Raw genomic sequence first — 25,089 nt, forward strand, 5'->3', positions numbered from 1 at the left:
CTCTCTTAAAAGAACACCTCACTGAAAATATTTCAGCCAAAGTCCTTTACAGCATCAAACTATAATTAATTTGCATGGACAACTTGCTTTCTAGAGCACCTTGCCAACTGAGCTGCTGCTAAACTTGGATCAGAAACAATAATATACCATTGAGTGTAAGATAGATGTTGTCGGGTTTGTGCTCAGTTGTTTCAGTCGTAGCCAACTCTCTGTGACCGCATTTTGGGGTTTTCTTGGCAGAAATACTGGAGCGGTTTACCACTGCCTTCTCCAGCTCATTTCACAGATGAGGAAACTGAGGCAAACAGGGTAAAGTGACTCGCTCAGGGTCACACAGCTAGTGAGTGTCTGTGGTCACATTTGAACTCAGGCCCGGCACTCTATCCACTGCACCACCTAGCTGCCTGTAAGATGGATAAAACGTAATAATATTTGTAAAGCTTGTGTTCACCCTCTACTGTAATCTATTAAATGTGCAACAGTCTCATGTCTGGAAAGCTAGGTGGCGCCATAGTGCATAGAGTGCTGGCCCTGGAGGTAGGCAAGTCAGACACAATTGAAAAACAACTGAACGAGTATTATGTCTTAAAAAAAAAAGCGCATGTCTTAATTTAAAAATACTTTATTGGAGAAGGATCCTGGGAAGATGGCAGAATAAGGCAAGAAACCACATGGCTTTCTCAAATCCCCCCTCTCCCCCACCCCCATACACACAGGGCAGAACATCCATCGCCTCAAAGTGGACACAGAGTGGCAGAAATAATTAACAATTGGGAAAAAGCAGTTCTCCTTCTAAGACAACTTGAGAGAACTTTAGTAAAGACCAGTTGTCCAGTGTGAGGTCTGGCTTGATTGAAGTGCAGACACCTCCAGGCAGATACCATTGAAGTAGCAAACAAGCCCTGGGGGCAGAAGAGTGGGGAGGAAATTCACACTTAATGAGCTAAAGGACTTTCAGGTATTTGTGAAGAAAAGACCAGAACCCAGTGGAAAAAGTGGCGGACTAGACGTGGGAGAAACATAAGAAGGTAAACATTAAAGACCAGTCACAAAAGACTTAGGAAGGTCAAACCCTTTACTTCTTATATGGGAAAACATTATCTGTAACTCTTAAGAATGTTATCATTAGGTGGGTAGTTTGAAAGAGCACATATAGATGGAAGACTTGGGGTTGAGTTGAGTATGATGGGATGATGCAAAAAAAATAAAATTGGGTAAGGAGAGGTAAATGAAGCAGGAATGGAAGAACTGTTGCTGCGGACAGCAGAAGGGGGTAGAGGGAGAGAGCTGGTAGTGCCTTATTCTCATCAGAACTGGATTCAAGAGGGAATCACATATACATCCAGAAAGGTAAGAAATGTAAGAATTAGGAGGGTAAGGGGATAGAATGAGGGACAGACTCGTAGAAGGGTGTGCTTCCCATGAAATAGGAGCATAAGAGAAGGAAGTCTTAGAAGGGATGCTGCTTAGCAAGACAGTGGTTACAAGACAGGCTTTTGAGAAGGGAGAATGTAAAAAGAGAGGGAAGGAAGGACAAATGGTTACAAAAAATAGGATGGAAGGAAATGCACAACTAGCAATTATAACTGTGAATGGAATGAACTTGATGGGGGCGGGGAGAGGATTGAATGATCAGATTGATTGTGAGGCATCCCAAAGAATTACAAGACTCAGTGACTCAGTTTCCCAAGTTTTATTGAAATATTGTGAGTGACCACAGGGAGAGCACCGTGGACATAAGTGTCTCCCATAGGGGAAAGAAGAATAGTTATGTTCATAGTAAGTTATCTTCTCATTATCCTAATCTCCTCCTTGTGGGAGGCTCATGGGAGGTCTTATCCTAATTTGGACTTCCTGGGGTCCTAAGCCAACCCAGGAGGTGAGTGCCTTTTTCCCTGGAGGTGTGTTTTTGGGGTTGACAGGTCATAAGGTGAACCTAAGGACACATTTGGTTTTTTTTGCACATGTTCCTAAAGACATTCTTAAACTTGTCAAAGCCAGAGGGTCTCTGTGTTTATGATATCTCTTTACTTAAGATTTGGTTTCTAGGTGTCCTGTCATCTAGGAATATTAATGGCTATTAATGGTTAATGGTCCCTAGTTACAGTCTCTGTTGATAGCGAGGGTTGATAGGGACAAACCCTCTTGGTTACTGTAAGAACACAAACCTTAGTTTCTCTGTTAACCCTTTTAGGTACTATTGATTTTACGTTATCTGTTAACCCTTTTAGCCTCCTCCACCCATAAAGCAGAAATGGATAAAAGAATGGATTAAAAAACATAATCCAACAATATGTTGTTTATATGAAACACATTTAAAAGTGAGAGCTATACATAAGGTAAAAATAAAGAACTGGAGTAGAATTTATTACACTTCAGCTGATAAAAAGGGGAGTATTTAATAAGGGAACATGCAAATACAGATTAAAAATTAATTGGAGACTAAATAACTGGTCTTAAGGAATGAGTGGGTTAAATAACAAGTCATGGAAATAATAAATAATTTTATTAAGGAGAATGATAATAATGAAACAACATATCAAAACCTATGGATGCAGCAAAAGCAGTAATCAGAGGAAAATATATATCTCTAAATGTTTACATCAATAAAATAGAGAAAAAGCCAACTAATTAATTGGGTGCGCAATTTTTAAAAATTAGAAAAAGAATAAATTAAAATACCCAATTAAATTGGAATTTAAATTGGAAATTCTAAAAATTAAAGGAGATTAATAAAATCTAATGTAAAAATCCACTAAATTAATAAATAAAACTAAATGTTGATTTTATGAAAAAAACAAAATAGACTATGGTAAAAATTATTGGGAAAACTGTAAAGCAGTCTGGCAGAAATTGGTTATAGACCAATAACTTATACTATCTACCACTATAAGGTCAAAATGGATACATGACCTGGATATAAAGGAAGATATCATTAGAAAAGTAAAAGAACACAGGACACATTACCCCTCAAACTTATGTATAGGAAAAGAATTTATGAATAAATAAGAGAAAGCCTTTGAGAAATAAAATGGATAGTTTCGATTACATTAAATTTAAAAGGGCTTGTACAAGTAAAATCAATGTAGCCAATGTTAAAAGGAAAGTAGAAAATTGGTAGAAAACTTATAGACAGTTTCTCAGATAAAAGTCTCATATCTCAACTATATAGAGAACTTTGTCAAATTTCTAAGAATATGAGTCATTCTTAATTGATAAATGGTCAGAGGATATGATCGGGCAGTTTTTCGATGAAGATAAAAGTATAGTCATATAAAAAATGCTCTAGATCATTATTGATTAGAGAATGCACATTAAAACAACTCAGATATCATCTCATGCCTATCAGATTGGCTAAAAAGATAGAAGGGAATAATGACAAATGTTGGTGGGGATATGGAAAAACAGGACATTAATACAGCATTGGTGGAACTGTGAACTGATCCAACCATTTTGGAGAGCAATCTGGAATTATACTCAAAGAGTTCTAAAACTGTATATACCCTTTGACCCAACAATACCACTATTAGATGTTTCTCAAGGTGATTAGGGGAAAAAGGAAAAGAATGTTTCAGTTCTAAAATATTTGTAACAGCTCTCTTTATGGTAGCAAAGAACTGGAAATTGTGGGGATGCCCATCAACTAGGGAATGGCTAAACAAGTTGTGGTATATGATTGTGATGGAATATTGCTATGCTGTAAGAAATGATGAGCTGGTTGATTTTAGAAAACCATGAAAAACTTTTATGAAATAATGAAAAGTGAAGTGAGCAGGAGCAAGAGAACATTATATACAGTAACAGCAATATTGTTTGAAGAATAATTGTAAACGACCAAGTTATTCTGAGTACTGTAAATACTCAAATCAACTATAAAGGATGTATGAAGGAAGATACTATCCAACCCCAGATAAAGAGCTGATAAATGGAAGTATGTATAGGATGTTTTTACATATATTTATAAATCTGCATTAAATGGTGGCCTTCTCTAGTGTGGGCTGGCAAAGGAGGGAGACAGTTTGAAACTTAAAATGTTAACAAAAAACAAATCAAATAATATTTAAAAAATACTTTATTGCTAAAAACTGCTAACCACTATCTGAACCTTCAATGAAGTTATAATCTTCGCTGATGGAAGGTCTTGCCTCGATTTTGATGACTGCTGACTGATTAAGGTAATTGTTGCTGAAGTTTGGGATGGCTGTGGCAATTTCTTAAAATAAGACAGCAATGAAGTTTGCTCCATAGATTGACTCTTCCTTTCACTTAACTTAGAAGCTACTGTAAGGTTAGTAATTGGCCTGATTTCAATATTTTTATGTCTCAGGGAACAGAAAAGACTACGGAGAGGGAGGAGAGATGGGGAACAGCCAGTCGGTGGAGTAGGCAATTTAAGTTTGCCATCTTATATGGGCATGTTTCATGGCATCCCGGAACAATTACAATTGTAACATCAAAGATCACCATAACAGCTATAATAATAATGAAAAGGCTTGAAGTACTGTGAGAATTACCAAAATGTGATAGAGACATGGCCTGAGAGCATATTGTTGGAAAAAAAATGGTGCCGACAGATTTGCTTGATGAAGGATTGTCATAAACTTTCAATTTGTAAAAATGAATAGAGGGATAAAGAATAAATAAACAATATCTGCAAAGTGCAATAAAACAAAGCACAATAAAATAAGGTATGTCTATGTAATCTGCCTCCCTCCTAATTGTCCAGTAATTTCCTATTTTTCCCCTTCACATACTCCAGAGTCTCATTCAACAACCGTGCCAGATTTTTCCTATATACCATGTTGCATCTCCTGTCCTGTTGCTTTTCACCCACAGGGGCCCCTCCCTTTCTGGAATGCCTCTTCCTCCTTACCTTTATTTCTCAGAATCCCTAGCTTCCTTCAAAACACTGCTCATGTGACGCTTCTCACACTAGGTCTTTCCTAATTCTGTCCTGTTCTTAGTTTTTCTCTCTGTATACATATACATACATGCATGTATGTGTATGTGTATGTGTGTGTGTATATGTATATTGTATGTGTATATGTATGCATATATACATATATATTACTGTGCATTATTTTGCAGATATCCTGTATTTATGAGTCTCTGTGTTACATCTCCCCAGTAGACCATAAACTCCCTGAGGGCTGAGACCTTTTCTTTATAATTTTGTATCCAGTACCTGGCCTAAAGGAGGCATTTAGTAACATTTACTGAATTGAAATGAATTTGACAATAATTGAATCTATGTGTACCCACCCATGCACAAATACCTAGTTTCCTCTGTCTATTTAAGCTTATTGCCATGAGATAAACCATTGCGATGACAATGCTGAGTATGAAGAGATCTGAGAAAAGGCTACAGGCTAACAAGAGGTTTGATGGAATGACGGTTTTCTTCTTCACTGTTATGAGCATTTATGCTCTATTTTATATCTCCTTTGCTCATTATATACCTGCATTGAAAGCCATAAGAGCAAGTTAGTCATCTACCTCTTCTGGAGTTTAAGGATATAATATGTAATTCCTCTACAGTGCTGACAAGAGAAAAAGGAACCATTTCAAATTAGGCTTTTATGTTTTCAGTTGTAATGTTTTTTAGGACACAATCTGACTTATGGTATATCTGACTTTGCCATAATTTGTTGTCATAAGCAGGTTTCTACTTTCCTGGCTTTGACAGTCACTAGTAACTTCGCTGAAAAGATCATAATAAAACAGAATGAGTAGTGATGGGGCTGAAAAGCCCTTTAGACTCAACATTTTTTCAGTTCATCATTATGTTAAGGAGCCACTAATTTGAAAGAGCCTGATATGATGCAGCCTGAAGAAAGAAGGAAGACTTTTTTTTTTTTTTTCAGGGCAATGAGGGTTAAATGACTTGCTCAGGGCCACAGAGCTACTAAGTGTTAAGTGTCTGAGGCTGGATTTTGAACTCAGGTGAGGGAAGACTTTCAATAGCATCCAATCCACATGGCTCTGCCCACCAACTCAGTTTACTTTGCAAAGAGCAGGGGGTGTATGGAACCTGTTGGGAAAGTGTTCCAAGGATATACTCTGGTAATGTAGAGTTGCATGATTCACTCTTCAGTGCTTTGCCCTTACAAATCTTTCACAGAATTTATGATTAATATACATTCTATTAAGATAAAATTCCACTGTGACCCTTATGAATCTTCTATGCACATGCACTGATGAGTTCTTTGTTCCATAAAACACCCTCATTCATTGGCCATATCTTGGTTGGTTTAGAAACACACTGACATAAATCAGTCCCAAGGGATTTTCATCTCAAATACGAAAGTGGCCATGGTTTCCAAAATAAAAGGGTCAAACAAAATGAAAAGTTCAGCAGCTTCAAAGTTCATTCAAGGACATGTCCTAAAAATGATTCATCCTGAACTCAGTAGTTAAAGAGAGTCTGAAACGGAGTGACGCTCCATATTATTTCATCCAAACCTTGGCCTCTGGAAATCAATGTAAATCTGCTGTCAAAGGTGCAACAAACCTTAAATTCAACCTGCTATTATTGTGAATTACCTGTAACTAATACAATAAGAGTGATTAGCTATGGGATGCTAACAACAGCTTCAGTCATGTAATACAGGACAGATATTAGGGAATGCCTTTGAAACTCATTTGAATTCATTTAATCTATCAGATATGAATTAAGTACACAAATGAAATGTCTGCAAACCTTAATGAATTTGTTCTTGTGCAAAATCTTTTTTATAACCCCAAACATAAGATTGGCGGGGTCTAAATAACATTATAGGAAGAAAAAAAATCTTTGAAAGACTTTAGAACTTTGATTAATACAATGATAAACCATAAGATCAGAGGAATGAAGAAGCATGTCATCTGCCTCCTGAGAGAAATGGCCTTAAAATGTACAATAAGAAGGAAGATGACGATGTTCTGCATTACTGCACCAGTATGACATATTGAATTGCTTGATCTCATAGGGAGGGTTGAAGAACAATTTAGAACAAAGAATTAGCTCAGGGACCCTGATCTCATTGGAGTGGGCTCATGGAGGGCATAGCTTTCATACCCAATTGGGAGGAGCAATCTATTTAACCCTCCAGGAAAATAGGAGGGGAAGAAGATAAGGAAGGAAGGGTGAAAAAAGGGAGTGCAGAGCGAGGGAGAGGATAGTCAGAAGTAAAACACTTCTGAGGAGGAATAGGTAAAAGGAAGAGAGAGTAAATATCATGGGAAGGGAGTGGGATGGAGGGAAATAGTTATGATGATTGATTATAATGGCAAAACATATGGTATCTACTTTGCTGGGCTTTTATGAAGAAAATTCTCTGGCAAGCTTAAGGTACTATATACAGGTTATGATGAACAGGATACTATCAGAAAAACCTGGAAAGACCTACATGAACTGAAGCAGAGTGAAATGTACTGTATACAAAATAACGGCAATATTGGGGGATGATCTCCTGGGAAGCATGTGGTTATTTTCAGCTAGGCAATGATCCAATATAACCCTGAAGGACTTATGAAGATTGCAGCCCATCTGCAGAGAAAGAACTGATAGTATCTGAAAACAGATGGAAACACATTAAAATTTTTTTTTCTTTTCCTCTTTGACAATTTCTTAATCTGAAGTTTTAGGTTTTTTTGATTGTTTTCTCTCACAACTAGCTAATATGGGAATTTTTCCATGACTATTCATGTATAACTTATTTTGAATTGCTTGAGTTCTTGTGGGTGGGGGGTGCGAATGTAGGGGGGGAAGAGAATTTGGAACACAAAGTTTTTAAAAAATTGATGTTAAAATTTTGTTTTTACATATATTTTGGAAAATAAAATTCTATTAAAATGTAGAATAAGGCATACATTTTGGGAAGATATTTTGCTGGACAATGTCTACTTGTTATGAGGGTTTTCTTTTTCTTCCTTTTTTAAAAAAAATTGTTCAATGAAAGAGGTAGCAGAAGGACAAGATAACTGGGTGGGCTTTTTTTTTTTTTAAAGATGACAGAGTATAGTCCTGGAAGGAACTTTAGAGATTAACCACTCCAATCTCCCAGTTTATAAATAAGAGAAATGAGGTCCAAAGCATGAAATGTATAAACTTTAAATACTTGGTTTTAAATTTAGGAATTGTGGAAGTTCAGAAACTTTATAATAACAATGTGAGCAAATTCAAATTTTCTTCTTCATAAAGCTGATGTCTTGCAGAAAATTTTAAAAATAGTTTTAATTTGAAAACAAGATAGCCCTGTTTTAAAGGCTTATGTAGGGAGCAGCTAGGTGGCACAGTGGATAGAGGACCAGCCCTGGATTCAGGAGAACCTCTGTTCAAATCTGACCTCAGATACTTAACACCTACTAGCTGTGTGACCCTGGGCAAGTCACGTAACCCTCATTGCCCTGCAAAAAAAAAAAAAGGCTTATGTATTTTTTTAATTGTCCACAGCTAAACTGATTCATTTTAAAAAGGAGGTTTTTATTTCCAAAGCATTCATTGACTTCTAAAAATCCCATATCTGAAAATTCATCATTTCTATCTCCATTTCATTCAATGTGCACCACCCTGAGCATTTAAAAACTCAGCAATTAACATGGTAATAATATAAGGCTCAAGTCTAAACTCCTCAGTATAATTTATTGACAACAATCTGTAATGAGGTCTCATAGTACCAAGTACTAGAACTGCATTAACTTTTCTAATGGCATAAGTCCATTATTAACAACATGCCAACCACAGCAATCTACAGTTTTGGCCTGAAAGAGTATTAAGTAAAACAAGTTATATTCTGGAATTATGGTAGAATCAAGCCTCCCCTAGGGAAACAACACACCATAAACTCTCCTTTATGCTTCTTATGGACAGAGAGACCACACACTGGAAATTGTGCTTACAAAGAATGGAAAGAATACAAAAACAATTCATCTGTTGGGGTATTTTATTTAAGTAAACTCTGGGCCTCAGTTTCCTCATTTGTCAAATGAGGGAGTTAGACTAGATGAATTCAAAAGTCTCTTACAGATTTAAATCCTGTAACGGTCTAAATTAGTGGACGCACTATTAGTTGTTTTAATTTTTTTTTTTAATCTAGACTCTTAACCTAGAATTAGGTCATCTCACTGTCCTGGCCTTTGGGTAAACTATAAGGACATTAGTGAAGTCAAAGGTTTTCAGGAAAGAAAACCAGATCATGCCAGATTATCAGCAAGGTAATTTCACTAATTTGACCTGAAGGGTAATTCGGGTGGAAATTAGCCACCCCTCTGGGACAGGTAAAATCATTAGAAAAGTCCTTCCTGAGCTTAATGACTCCAAGGGTCCCTGCTTCCAGATACATCCTAAAGGTTATGTGGAAAAGAGCGCTCTTTCTCCAAATGACCCACCTTTCTTTCTTATTAAGGGATTTTCTATTTTTAGATTGCAAAGGAACAAAAATCCCATAAAGTGTGTATTTGAGGCAGCTAGATGGTACAGTGGATAGACTATTGGATCTGAGTTCAGATTTTGTCTTAGGCAGTTACTAGCTGTGTGATTCTGGGCAAATCACTTAACCCTGTTTGCCTCAGTTTCCTCATCTGTAAAATAAGGATAACAGTGGCATCTACCTACACAGCCCAACACTGGGGTTCTCAGCTTTTCTGTGAACCCGATGACCCCTCTGGAGGTCCTGGGAAGCCTATGGATTCCTGATCAGAATCATGTTTTAAGATAATTGAAGAAAATGCTATATTTCAGTTAGAGGTTTGGGCGCGGGGGTGGGGAAGGAAATGATATAATTTATTTTCTTCTCATAAAAATTCATGGACTCCCTGAAATCTATCCATGCACCTCCTTTGGATCCATGCACAGCAGACTAAAATTATCTGGGCCAGCAAGTCCACAGAGTGGGCACTTGATACAGGATTCCTGAAATGGATTTAATGGAATCCAGGAGCAGGCCTGTGACTCATTATGTTCACAACATAGGACTGGGGAGGTAAAAGCCATCCTGAATTTGGAATGTGGACAATACACAGATATGTGTGCATATCCAGAAAAACCTAGTTTCCACAAAGAAGACTCCATAACAATATTCTACCTATAACTCCTGGCCCCTGCCAAAATATATCACTAATGCTATTAACAGATCATGCACCAAGAAAACAAAAGAACCAAGCTCTAAGAAATGACAATAACAATAATAAATTAAATGCTAGCATGCATATCAGAAATCAATATGAGTAGTTTAAAAAAAGACAATCTTTGAAGGACAGAAAATTAACTCATTTTAAAATCAGTACAAGAAAACTCCCTCCATCCCTTGGACCACTTCCTTGTTGTGGCAGAGGGACTAGTGTAGCTCAATGAAATTATAAACTATGCCAAGCAGGGTTACCCAAGACAGACAGGTCATACTTGAGAGTTCTGATAAAAGGTCATAGGGGATTGGAATGCTAAAGTAGGAAATCAAAAGATAATTTGAATAACAGGAAAATTTGACCTTGGAATACAAAATGAAACAGGACAGAGACCAATAGTTTTGTGAAAATAACTCACTACTCATAACAAACAATCTTTTTCAACAACCCCAAAAATGACTCTGTACATGGACTTCACCAGATGGTCAATATAGAAATCAGATTGATTATATACTTTGCATCCATAGGTGGAGAAGCTCTATACAGTCAGTTAAAACAAGTCCAGGAACTGGCTGTAGCTCAGATCGTGAGCTTCTTTTTTTTTTAATTTAATTTAATTTTTATTTTAAGATCATGAGCTTCTTATTGCAAAATTCAGACTTAAATTGAAGAAAGTAGGGAAAACCATCAGACCGTGTTGATATGACCTAAATAACATTTCTTATGAATATGAAGTAGAGGTGGTGAATACATTTTAGTCCATTAGATGCTAGACAGAATGTTTGAAGAACTGTGGGCAGAGGTTCACAATATTGTACTGGAGGCAGCAACAATAACAACAACAAAAATTTCAAAGGAAAAAAAAAGAGCAAGAAAACAGAATGGCTATCTGATGAGGCTTTACAAATAGGTAAGAAAGAAAGAGAAAGGGAAAGGAGAGTAGGAAAGAGAGAGTCAAATGAAAGCAGAATTCCAGAGAATAGCAAGGAGAGAAAAGGTTTTCTTAAATGAAGAATATAAAGAAATAGAAGAAAACAATAGAATAGGGAAGACAAGAGATCTCTTCAGGAAAACCAGAGATATATAGGGAACATTTCATGCAAAAGTGGGCATGATAAAAGATGTAAATGGTGGGGATTTGACAGAAGCAGAAGAGATTAAGAAAACAGTAGCAAAAATACACAGAACTATACAAGAAAGATCGCAACATCACTGATAACCACTATGGTGTGTTACTGATCCAGAACCAGACATCCTAGAGAATGAAGTCAAGTGGGTCTTAGGAAGCATTGCTAACAATAAAGCTAATAGAGATGATGGAATTCCAGCTGAGAGATTTAAAATCTTAAACGATGACACTGTTAAAGTGCTGCACTCAATATGTCAGCAAATTTAGAAAATTCAACAGTGCCCACTAGATTGGAAAAGATCAGTTTATGTCCCTAAAGAATGGCAATGTTCAAATTACCAAACAATTATACCCATTTCACATGCCAGCAAGCTTATTCTTCAGATTCTGCAAGTTACTAGCAAAGAAATTACAGCAATACATCACAAGAATCATACACTATGATCAGGTGGCATTTATATACCAGGAAGGCAGGGCTGGTTCAATATTAGGAAAACTATCAGCATAATTGGCCATATCAATAACAAAACCAACAGAAATCATATCATTATCTCAATAGATGCAGAAAAAACCTTTGACAAAATATAACACTCATCCCCATTAAAAATAGAGAACATAGGAATAAATACAGTTTATCTTAAAATGATAGTAATATTTATTTTAAACCATCATTAAGCATTATATATAATGGGGATAAGCTAGAAGCCTTCCCAATCCAATCAGGAGTGAAGCAAGGATGCCATTTATCACCTCTATTATTCAATATTGTACTAGAAATGTTAGTTATAGCAATAAGAGAAGAAAAAGAAGTTAAAGGAATTAGAATAGACAATGGGAAAACAAAACTATCCCTCTTTGTAGATGATACAATGTTACACTTAGAAAATCCTAGAGAGTCAACTAAATACTATTTGAAATTATTAACAACTTTAGCAAAGTTGTTAGATACAAAATAAACCCATGTAAATCATTAGCAGTTCTATATATTACCAACAAAGTCTAGCAGCAATATAGAGAAAGAGAAATTTCATTTAAAATAACTGTAAACAATATAAAATACTTGGGAGTCTACCTGCCAAGACAAACTCAGGAACTATATGAATACAACTATAAAATACTTTCCACACAAATAAAGTCAGATCTAAACAACTGAAAAAATATTAATTACTAATTGGTATGCCAAGCCATTATAATGAAAATGACAATTCTACTTAAATTAATATATTGATTCAGTGCCAAACCAATCAAACTTATCAAAAAATTATTTTACTCGGAGGCAGCTAGGTGGCGCAGTGGATAAAGCATTGGCCCTGGATTCGGCAGGACCTGAGTTCAAATCTGACTTCAGATACTTGACACTTACTAGCTGTGTGACCCTGGGAAAGTCACTTAACCCTGATTGCCCCACAAAAAACAAAAAATTATTTTACAGAGCTGGAAAAAACAATAACAAAATTCATCTGGAAGAACAAAAGCTCAAGTATATCAAGGCAATCAATGAAAAAATATGGAAGAAGGTGGTCTAGCTGTACCAAATCTCAAACTGTATTATAAAATGGTAATCTTCAAAACAATCTGATACTGGCTAAGAAATAAAGTGGTAGATTAGTGGAATAGATTAGGTAGCAATGACCATAGGAATATTACAATAGTAATATGATAAACCCAAAGATCCAATCTTTTGGAACAAAAAATTGTTATTTGAGAAAAATTGGAAAACAGTATGGCAGGAATCAAGGATAGACCAACATCTCACTGTATACCAAAATAAGGTCAAAATGGGTACACAATTTACACATAAAAGGTGATACCATAAGCAAATTAAGAGAGCATAAACAGTCTATCTGTCAGAATTATGGATAAGGAAAGAATCTAGGACCAAAGAGGATATAAAGAGCATTACAAAATGTAAAATAGGATTCACATAAAGAAGGCTCTTATGTTGACCATGAACTAAGAAAGCTAAAGTACACAGAAAAGAAAAAAGAATCCATTTAAAAACAAATAAGAATAATGACCAAAAAAACCCCCAAAACCCACTTGTTTGGAAACCAGAAGAGTTGAGTCCCTGATTAATGGTTTGTCAAGTAGAAGCACCCTCATTTATAGGTAATGTAAAAAGGCAGTGTTTAGATTGGCACAGTTCAAATGACCAAACGTCAAATGGGACAATTTATCAAATTGTAAAATACAGCTTAAATAAATGAGTTCAACTTCTAAGACAGTTATTAATCATGTCTTAAAATATAAAACTTTAATGTCACAAAGAAAATATTTACAGACTATACATGACAAGACTCAAATAGATCCCCTACCACAGTCCTGTCCTTCTAATGCCTTTTTTAAAGTAATGATAAATGATTCTTTTGAGTTTATTTTGAGACTATTAATAATACTGATGCAATCATTTTAGAAAAGTCTCCTCCAATTGCTATAACTTGAATTTTACAAAAATAAATGTCCACAATATATCCCGTTCTAACCAATTTAGTTTTGATAATCAATCTACTCATTGTTTCCTAGTACCAGGTGCCCAGTTGCAAAACCTACAAAAAGGATGAGATTTTGATTAAGTCCCAAACTTAAGCAGAGGTTATAATCAAAAAGTTTCTAAGTTGTTTGTTTAAAATTTGACTGTCTTTTCTCATAGAAACAACATTAATACAGGGAATCTGTCAACCAATTTAATTGATCATATATACCTTAAATGAGGTATTGGCTCTGTCCCTAATTAGGTGCATGAGTTTGATCACTTAATTGTGTGGGTTCAGTATCCTAATTTATAAAGGACAGGTAATTAGTGGGCAGGTAGTTAGACTAGAATAAATTCAGCTGAAAAAAATAGTTATTAAGTACCTTCTATTTGCAGAGCAAAGGATTACTGCCCTCATGGAATTTAAAATCCTGATTATCACTAAAGTGATATCCAGCTCTAAAATTCTGAGATCTATAATCCATGATCTACTTTACCTAAAGCAGTAAAGAACATAGGCATCAAGTTTCTATAAGAAATTTAGTTGAGTGCCAATGCAGAAGTCCAGGAATATATCTCCTCCCACTTGGTTCCAAACCATTGATGATAGATAATATGGCCAGGGCCTATAGAAGAGGAAGGAAAGATGTGGAGGGCTGTTGGGAGTTCAGAGGCAAAGCGCTGCAGTGGGATAGAACCCCTGAAGTCACTTTTCAGTCCAATCTCATTTGCTAATTACCCAATTTTTTCTTTCACATGGCACAAGGATTAAACTGCCCTTTCCCATTGCTTCACCCACCATCATGGCCCAACCTAAGCTTAGAAAATGAAATCATGGGGTTCAAGGTAGTAATATCAAAAGGTAAAACAGATGCCCCAGATGCCCCTCTAGTTCTTTTTGTTGTCCTGTAAGGATCATTCATTTATAGTAAATTCAAATCCATGTGTATGTATGTTAATGGTTGACCTTTGTAGAGAAAATACTGGAGTGAAATGAAACTGAGTTTAAGAGGAAATTCAGGTTCAAGACTGGTTTGTCTACCACCATCATCAATGCACAGATGAATACTGTAAGGCAAAGACAAAACAGGAAAAAAAAAAAACAGGCCCTGGGAGGGAAGACTAGGAGATGAAACTGAAGCTAGAAACTGGAGGCCAGGCCTAGTTGAAAGAGGAAGGGCAGACATTTGTACATTAGGAGCATGAATAAGTCAAGCACACATAAAATTGGGGATTGTCTACAAATAAATAAACATTTCTGCAACATGCAATAAAGATCCTATCCCTTTGCAAACTGTCAAACTGAAAACATGGCATAAGGCACTCCTGTAGTAGAGTGGTCATTAAAACCAAATTGTTCAGAAGTAGGTAATAAATATATCAGTTTTTGGACTTAGTGAATTTTTAAGCTATCGCAGGAATACATTTTGAATGGATTAATTCAACCAACTCTTCTAATACAAAAAAATCACCTTTTTTTTTTTTTTAAACTAATAGTCATCCTGGAAATTTTTTTCACTAAAAACAAAAACAGTCAATGTTCTTTAAAACACAGTAATTATTACCAGCTTTATATAATTAAGTTATCCTGAAATCTGGGACCAATCTGAGAGAAGCACTTCTGGTCACTATGAAGGATATCTTTCTGAATAATGAAGTATTTCTTTGGATCCTTTAATATGGTCTACTTTAACTTTTCAAATAGCACTTACTATGTTCCTATACCCACTGGAGAGTATTTATATTCATGGATTCCAGTCATGCTCCCAAAGAGGTAATTAGACAATATCCCATGAGTTACAGCATTCTAAAAATATTTTGTATGCATCATGTAAGATGAAGCAACAGTTTTCTCCACAATAATGCAGGCTGTATATCAAATAATTAGTATGCCAGAGTCTCTTCATCTGGTAATAAACTAATTAAGCTTCAAGTTAAATGGAAGACAGTTACTGAAAGATCTTCCAACTTAACTCATTAAATTCAGGACATTTTTCATTAAGGAAGCAGATTTAAGATGATAACTGGGTGACTAAAGATTCACTGGAAGAAAGAAGGATTGTTAAGGCAATGATCGAGGAAGGTTGGTGATAATTTTCCATATTCAAAAATAACTCCTCCCAAATCCAAAAATAGGGTTAAGCAATAAACTTGGAAAGAAAAGTCTACTTGATAATTTTCTCAATGTATAAATGTACTTTAAGGATTACTATGATCTTTCCTTATTTTAAAACCCCACATTGATGGCAATGAAAATGTTACAACTTCCATTTGGAAGAATTTAAACCTGAGGCCCACGGAAGGGCACTAACATACCCCAATAAGGTAAGCGTTCAAAGAAAAGTAAAGAGAATTAACTACTTAAGGAGGCACTGGATAAAGGATGGGGGAGAGCCCAAAGTAAGAATTGACCTGAGCCATGGATCCCACCTGGCTCCTAAAGGTTCTGGGTCAAAAACTATCCCATCTGACATTTCCATCTCCCTCGATTCTGGCTGGAGCCAGACAGAGAAACCAAAAAACTGAAGAAGCCCAAGGTATTCTCCTGGTGTCTGGCAGCAACTATCCCAGCAGAATAGCTCCTCTCCATAGGTTTCTCTGCCACAGAGGCTCAGACACATATTTCGAAAAGCCTTAAAGATTTTAGAGTTTTTCACTGACAGCAAAAGGGTGCAAAGGTCTGAGATTCAGTTACTGTCATCCTCCTCCTCATCATTATCATCCTAGAAAATGCTCTTTTCCTAAAACACCAAGATGACGTAACAAGTAAGAGGAAAAAAAGAAAATTCAAAGTGGACAAGAATGAGTTCAAAACTATAAAGAAGCTGTGAAAACTACAACAGAGATAATCCTACATATTCTGGAGGATGCAGGGTAAAATGAGAAACTCTTAAAGCATTTGTGTGACTGTCCAGTTTGGGGGGCACGGATGGTATGTGACAGCACCTGGCACACAGTAGGCACTTACTCAATACTTGTTGACTGACATCCCACTAATACTTAGGAATAGATAATTAGGAGCTATGTATTCTAAATCATACCAAGGAAGCAATTAAAATGCACTGACAAGGTCAACTTGGTTTGGTAGCAGGCTTCCTCATTTGTATATCACAGTTTCTCCTCTATTGAATTTCTGTAGTAATATGCATAGTTTGAAGACCAAAATCATGTTTAAGTTCCCTAATTCCTAGTTTTCACAAGTTCCTATTTAAAAAATGGATGCCTCTGGCCACAGATGAGAGACTATTTATGGAGGATTAAATGTCTATAAGAGGGAAGGTAGCTATGGCAGCCTAAGGAAAAGGTTGTTATAAGCTCCTTGAGGGGAGGAACATGTCTTACTCATTTTTATCTCATCTCGTACCTAGTACAGTACAATCTTAGTAGGCACTCAAAAAATGTTTACAGAATTAAATCCAAAAGTCCTATCATAAATTTGGGCACGACCATGAAGACATAAAGACATTTTTTATTTATGACACAATCCTAATTTATAATTGCATTCCTGGGAAGTCCTGCACCATGAGGAACTTACTCAGTGAACAGACTACAGACTTTTAAAAAAATTGTCAATACTGACCGTGGAGCGAAAATGCGTCAGCAAGGCTGGATGTTGTGTTACTGCTTCAAAAGCTAATAAAGTAATCTTGATCAATTCTTCTGATGCTGTTGGACCTGGGAATAAAACAATCATTACATGGCTTTGTAATTATGACACAAAAAACAAAGTCAAAATACTTAAAAGGAAGAGGTAAAAATGCCCTCATGAAATACTGACCTATGGCTCCATCTATATTGGTCTCTCCTGAGTCTATGGACTTAATATGATTCTGTAAAAAAAAAAAGTTGAAATAAACATGACATCCAAAATACAAGGGATTACTGATGTGCATAAAGAACCACTGTTCTTCCTTATCAAAGAATTCACTGACAACATTAAATGCTACCCATATAGCTAAATGTTTGGATCAATACAACTGTACTACCCAGGACCATTTATATATACATTTATATGATATACCCATATATATGTATATACACACCCATAATACACACATATATTCATAGGTGTAGACTATCTGGGGTCATTATATATGTGTATATATACACACACATATACACATGCAGATCTATAGGTATACATATATAAATTTTTATTTATATATATAACATTCAAGTAGACTGAGTACAAGTTAAGTGTAAAACTGAAAAAAAAAACAGCTCAAAAGTAACAAATGGAAGAAGATTTACATAACATAAAAATCTAACTTCCTGATAAGCCATTAAACCATGCAGTATATGAGTTCACTTATACAGAAGTCAGACTTCTCGCCATAGAGAGCTATGAATCTCTAGGTCAGTGGAACAGGCATATAAGCAGAAGTCATAAATGAAGATTAAGGCCAATATACTCATAGAGACATCATCCCACAGAAGTGAGAAACATTTAAGACTACGTTTCTCAAAATCAGTCCATTCAGTCAGACAATGTTTATTGAATGTCCACCATATGTAGGCTTGAGTACTAGGTGCTATCAGGAGATTTTTTTTCCCTTAAAGGCAATCATGGGGGTAGGAGTGAATAAGATTCTCAAAAAGATATAGAAAAAGAAATCATAAACTGTGAAACTAATAAGGCTAGAGAGAATTGTGAAGATGTGCCCCAAAAGACTGTGGAATCAATGAACAAGATGCTGAGTGGGGATTGGGGAGACAGCCAAGGAGGACATGAGTTTTAAAAGAGGAAAGGAAATGTCATGGCAGAGAACAGAAGTCATCCTAGGTATGGCAATCAAAGAGACAGGAGTTAAAAACAGAGGTTTGCTTAAATGGAAGGAGTTGCAAAACAAAGGGCTAACCAATTAGATTGTGGTGTGGAAGCTGTGATTGTCTGTAATAGGAAGAATGCATCAGCAGGATTCAGGGAGGACAGCTCATCAGGATTTGACTCAGGCTGCACACAAAAGGGAGGGACGTAGGGCTGACCATTGGACAGAAGGTGTAGAGAACCAGGAAGGCTATTCTAACAATGCCACTGACAATAAGTAGCCTGAGAAATAAGAACAGAATCTCCCATTTAATGCTCTCACTCTTCACTTTAAACAGGATCGTCAAAAAATAGAGGGAAAACAGAGGACAATTCCTACAAAGAAGTTGCCAAAAAGGAGAGACAATGAATATTCCCATCAGTGTAAGAGAAGCTTCCAAAGTGAGACAGTATTATGCCCTAGGTACCAAAATATTCTTCAGTGGCCCCACTGAGAACCTGGAAGAATGAAATATTAATGATCTGGGATGAGTAAATGCTAAACTGTTCTCCCTAATGTTCCTCTGTCCTTTAATTTATTTCCACTCTTCTGATTTCACTTTTATGCCAGGATGTGACTTTCACGAGTGATACAAAGGACACACTACTGATTTCTAGTTGCCAATAAGGGAGCAATCCTCTCCACAATTTGTTTTACCATCCATTATATTTCACTAAGTTAAAGTTTAGGAGCTAAGAGAAGAGTATACTGTAAATAATACTGTGAATTTACACATGAGATTTCCAGGCCTTATCTTTTTCTGATTTGACAGTCTAATAAGTGATAAAACAGTCATTAAATGTTATGGACTAATACAATCATTGATCCAACAGAGAACTAACATTTCTTATGATCAAGTAATACTGTGAGGTTGTTTTTTTTTTTTTGGTAGTTCAATTTATTTCTTCTTTCAAATAAGTTTATTTATTCCAGTATACACCATACCAGCATAGTATATACAAGAGCGAACATGTGTGGGAGTCAGGAAGACTTGGGTCTAACTCCTGTCTCTGACACATACAGCTATGGGCACCTGGACAGGTCACAAGAATGAGGAGGCATAGATAGCCATCAGAGGGAATAGGACTGGACAGTCGCTGGCATATTGCCTGTGGTATATCCTGCCAGAATGTAGGGCAGAGGGTGATTTACATGTTTTTCCTCATATCCCTAGCACCTAGCACAGTATCCTGGACAAAGCAGGTGCTTGATAAATTCTGAGAACCCAATGGTCCCAGATGGCATGTTTATGTTAGGGATGGTCAGTGCCCCCTGTAGCAAAAAAAAAAAAAACAACTCCAAATATACACTTAGACACTTTTATACTAGGCTTAGAGGTTCTCATGCTGAAACAGAAGCCTGGCTATGTATCTGCTACTTTTGCCACATCCCCTGCATTTCCTGACCTGCTGTCAGTCAAGAGAAGGCAGAAGGCACTGGAACCTTCCAGAACCTAGAGTTTCAACCACACTTTTAGGATTCAATTACATCTTTGATGCCTGTTAGCTGCTGGTGCTGCATTTAACAGGGCTCATGAGTTCCAAGATGGCGGGGCTTTATGTGGCACTGTTCACTTTTAAGTAAGCCAATTCTCAAATGCAGGGCTTCTGACTGACTTCAAGACAAGGGCTTAAAAAAATTAGCTGAGAATAAAATTTCCAGCATCACTGGCAAGCTGCTGGGAACAAGATTTGAAAACCCATTGCACTACACAAGCAGGCAGGCAGCTATGACTCAGTCTACATGTTAAACAGACCTGTGTATGGAGCCTGCCCAACTCTGCTGCTGCTGCTATTGCTCAATGTATGCCCACTTCAGAAATAACTCTTTCAGATGTTCCAGTGTCGAAGGAAATAGACATATTAACAATAGCTAACATTTATAGAGAGATCCATATATACATATGTGTGTGTATGTTTATATATATATGTATATGTATGTGTGCATATGTATATGTATATGTTCAAGTTTGACGAGTGCCTTCTTCACAACAAGCCCATAAGGTAGGAACTGTATCATTCTGCCCATTTTATGGATGAGGAAACTAAGGCTTGCAGAGTTAAGTGACTTTCTCAGCATCTTATAACCAGGAAATGTCAAAGCTGGGGGAAAAAGATGAGTCTCCCCTGATTTCATTTCCAGCAGCAGGCTTTTCACTACACCATATACCCCACCTCTTCATAACCTGGTACTTTCACTCCTCATCTATTTATCACCTGTCTACATGTATGATCTCCCCCTATTACACTGTAGGCTCCCGGTAGTCATAGATCATGACTTATCTATCTCTGTATCTTCCCAAGGTCCTAGCATAGGGCACTACAAAGAGGAGATGGTCACAGACACTTGCTGAAAGAAAATTCATTAAAGATTAAAGAGAAGGGGCAGCTAGGTGGTGCAGTGGATAAAGCACCGGCCGTGGATTCAGGAGGTCTTGAGTTCAAATGTGGCCTCAGACAATTGATACTTATTAGCTGTGTGACTTTGGGCAAGTCACTTAACCCTCATTGCCCCGCAAATTAAAAAAAAAAAAGATTAAAGAGGAGAAAAAAAGGCTGAAACTACCTGCCTCCCCCTCCCAATAGGGTAACCTCTTTACTTCAGTAGTAATCAAAATCTATAGTCACAGCAGGACTTAGGAAGAGTATTTCAATTGTTGCTGCTGATAATAATTACTTACATTTTATAACCAACATCTACAAGGATCCATCATGTGACTTGTATCTATTAAAGTTATATGAAATTATAATAATGCTTTTTCTTTTTTTGATTTAAAATTAGTCTTCCTGATTAGAGCTAGGAATTTCATTTTCCCTCAAAACCTAAATAATGCTGAATCTTTTTCTGGTAGGTCCAAATAAAAACCACTAGTTATCTTTCTGTCAGCCATCACCTGCTTGTGAAATAATCAAAACAGAAGATGAAGTACAAGTAATACAAAGTGGTCTTCTCCAACTCATTAATCAAGTAACACTATGAAATGCAGTCACAACAAATGCAGTGTAGTACAGTATTATGTCCCCAAAATATGTCCACAATGTCAAACCCCTTATTAACCAACATGACCTATTTCAAGACCCTGAGAACTATGCCAACTTACATGACACACCATATTATATTTTATTGTAAGGCTGTCAGTTGCCTACTAGGTGCCAGGAACAAAAGGACTAAAAATAAATAGTCTTTACCCTCAAGGAGTTTATATTCTTTAAAGCATAAGTGAAGAGAATATAATGTGAAGGAGAAATTGTGAATGCTTAGGGGATTTGTAATAGTTTTGCACAGATGAAAGTACTGTAACTGGTGTACTGCAAGTATGGGAGAAACCTTTTGGAGGGCAAAGAGACAGAAAACAGAGCACAAAGCTCAGAAAACAACCATTCCTGGACCAGTCTGGCTGGAAAGAAAGGAACACAGAGATCCAAGCATCTGGGGAACCTTTGGTTTAAGGAGAACATTTGTGTAAGGGCTCTAGCAAAAAAAGCAGTCACATAGGAAGCATAATTCCTATTCCTCCTTCACCACAAAAAGAGCTGCTATAAATATTTTTATACAAACAGGTCCTTTTCTCTCTCTCTCTCTCTCTCTCTCTCTCTCTCTCTCTCTCTCTCTCTCTCTCTCTCTCTCTCTCTCTCTCTCTCTTATTAATTACTGAGTCAAAGGCTTTTTATACACAGTTTTATAGCCCTCTGGACATAGCTCCAAATTCTTCTCCAGAATGGTTAGATTCATTCACAACTCCACCAACAATGCATTACTATACCAATTTTTTCACATCCCCTCAAGTATTTGTCATTTTCTTTTTCGGTCATGTTAGCCAATCTAATAGGCATGGTGGGGCATTTCTGAGTTGTTTTAATTTGCATTTCTTTAGTCAATGGTGATTTACAACATATTTTCATGTGACTGTAAATAGTTTGGGTTTCTTCTGAAAACTGCCTGTTTACTATTTATCAACCGAGAAATGGCTCTTATTTGTTTAAATTTGGCTGTTCCCTATATACTTGAAAAATAAGGACTTTATCAGAGAAATTTGCTATATTTTCCCCAGTTTCCTGCTTTCCTACTAATTTTGGCTGCCTTAGTTTTGTGCAACTAAAATTATCTATTTTACTTCTTATAATCCTCTCTATTTCTTGCTTGGTCATAAAGTCTTCTCTTATCCACAGATCTGATAGATATATTTTCCCATGTTCCCCTAATTTACTCACATCACCCTTTAAGTCTATTTTGACCTTATCTTAGTAAACAGTATGAGATGTTCATCTATGCCTATTTCTGCCAAACTGCTTTCTATTTTTTTCAGTAATAACACCTTGGATGTTTGGGTTTATCAAACACTAGATTACTATGGTCATTTTCTACTGTAAATACTATTCCAATGGACCAACATTCTATTTCTTAGGCAATACCAGATTGTTTTGATAATTCCTGTTTTATAATACATTTTAATATCTGGTACTAGTAGGCCACCTTCCTTAAAGTTTTCTAATTGATTCCCCTGAAATCCTTGAGCTTTTGTTCTTCCAGATAAATTTTATTATTTTCTAGCTCTATAAAATAATTCTTTGATAATTTGATTACTACTGCATTAATAAGCAAATTAACTTAGGTAGAATTGTCATTTTTCTTATGCTGACTGGACCTACCCATGAGCAATTAATATTTCTGTATTTGTGTGAAAAAGTGTTTTGTAATTATGTTCATATAATCCATGGGTTTTTCTTGGTAGGTAGGTTATCTTGTATTTTATATTGTCTGAACATACTTTAAATGGAATTTCTCTTTCTATCTCTTCCTGCTGGCTTTTGTTGGTAGTATATAGAAATGCTGATGATTTGTGTGGGTTTATTTTATATCTTGCAACTTTGCTGAAGTTGTTAATTATTTCAACTAGTTTTCAGTTGATTCTCTGGGTTCTCTAAGTATATCATTTATAAGAGGTGATAGTTGAGTTTACTCATTACCTATTTTGATTTCTTCAATTTCTTTTTCTTTTATTATTGCTAGAGCTACTATTTCTAGTACAATATTGAATAATAATAGTGATAATGGCCATCTTTGCTTCACTCCTGCTCTTACTGAGAAGGCTTCAAGATTTTTTCCATTACAGCTAATCCTTGTCCTTAGTTTTAGATAGATACTACTTAAAATTTTAAGGAAAGCTCGATTTATTCCTTTGCTCTCTAGTGTTTTTAATAGGAATAAGTATTATATTTTGTCAAGTTTTTCTGCATCTATCGATATAATCATATGATTCCTGTTGGTTTTATTATTTATATGGTGAATTATGCCAATAGTTTTCCTATATTCCTAATATTGAACCACCCTTGCATTCTTGTTGTAAAGCCCACCTGATCGTAGTCTATGATCTTTGTGATATACTGCTGTAATCTCCTAGCTGGTATTTTATTTAAAATGTTTGCATCAATATTCATTAAGGAAATCGATCTATAATTTTCTTTCTCTGTTTTAGCTCTCCATGGTTTAGGTATCAAAACCATGTTTGTGTCACAAAAGGAATTTTGTAGGACTCCTTTACCAATTTTTTTCTTCCAAATAGTATAGTACTGGAATTGTTTTTTTGTTTGTTTGTTTTGTTTTTTTTTTAGTGAGGCAACTGGGGTTAAGTGACTTGCCCAGGGTCACACAGCTAGTCAGTGTTAAGTGTCTGAGGCTGGATTTGAACTCAGGTACTCCTGACTCCAGGGCCAGTGCTCTATCCACTATGCCACCTAGCTGCCCCTGAGATTGTTTTTTAAATGTTCAGTAGAATTCACTTGTAAATTCATCTGATACTGGGGTGTTTTTCTTAGGGAGCTCATTTATGGTTTGTTCAATTTCTTTTTCTAAGATAGGGTCATTTAAATATTTTATTTCCTCTGCTGCTAATCTGGGTGGTGTATATTTTTGTAGATCTTCACCCACTTAATTTAGATCGTCAGTTTTACTGGCATATAATTGGGCAAAAATATTCCTAATAGGGGCGGCTAGGTGGCGCAGTGGATAAAGAGCCGGCCTTGGATTCAGGAGTACCTGAGTTCAAATCCGGCCTCAGACACTTGACTTACTAGCTGTGTGACCCTGGGCAAGTCACTTAACCCCCACTGCCCAGCAAAAAAATATATATATATATATATATTCCTAATAAATGCTTTAATTTCATTTTCATTGCAGTTACCCTTTTCATTTTTGATATTGTGAAATTGGTTTTCTTTATTTTTTAATCAAAATAACTAATGGTTTATCTATCATATTGGGGTTTTTTTCCTCCATAAAACCAGCTCCTAGTTTTATTAGTTCAATGGGTTTTTTACTTTCCATTTTCTTAATCTTTCTTTGATTTTTCAGGATTTCCATTTTGGTGTTTAATCAAGGATTTTAAATTTATACTTTTTCTAGTTTTTTTTTTCTGTTGTTGTTGTTGCAAACCCAATTCACTGATCTGTTCTTTCAGCATATCTGAATAATGTGCTCAGTCAGAGATATAAAATTTAACCCTGCTTTGGATGCATCTTGCAAATTTTGGAACACTATCTCATCATTTTCTTCAATTCAAATATTGTTTCTATGAT

General features: G+C 36.0%; 1 protein-coding gene across 1 annotated transcript in view; it reads right to left on the reverse strand.

The window, feature by feature from the left end:
• The window catches only part of ULK4 (unc-51 like kinase 4), a 669,562-nt gene that overhangs the window by 404,068 nt on the left and 240,405 nt on the right, over window positions 1-25,089 (reverse strand). Inside the window, exons 26-27 of the mRNA XM_043966928.1 lie at window positions 17,485-17,536; window positions 17,287-17,381 (exon numbers count right to left, since the gene is read on the reverse strand). Of these exons, the coding sequence (XP_043822863.1) occupies window positions 17,287-17,381; window positions 17,485-17,536 (147 nt within the window). The remainder of the gene's footprint in view (window positions 1-17,286; window positions 17,382-17,484; window positions 17,537-25,089) is intronic.

The sequence above is a fragment of the Dromiciops gliroides genome, chromosome 5, assembly GCF_019393635.1.
Source record: "Dromiciops gliroides isolate mDroGli1 chromosome 5, mDroGli1.pri, whole genome shotgun sequence".
In the NCBI taxonomy this organism is placed as follows: Eukaryota; Metazoa; Chordata; class Mammalia; order Microbiotheria; family Microbiotheriidae; genus Dromiciops; species Dromiciops gliroides.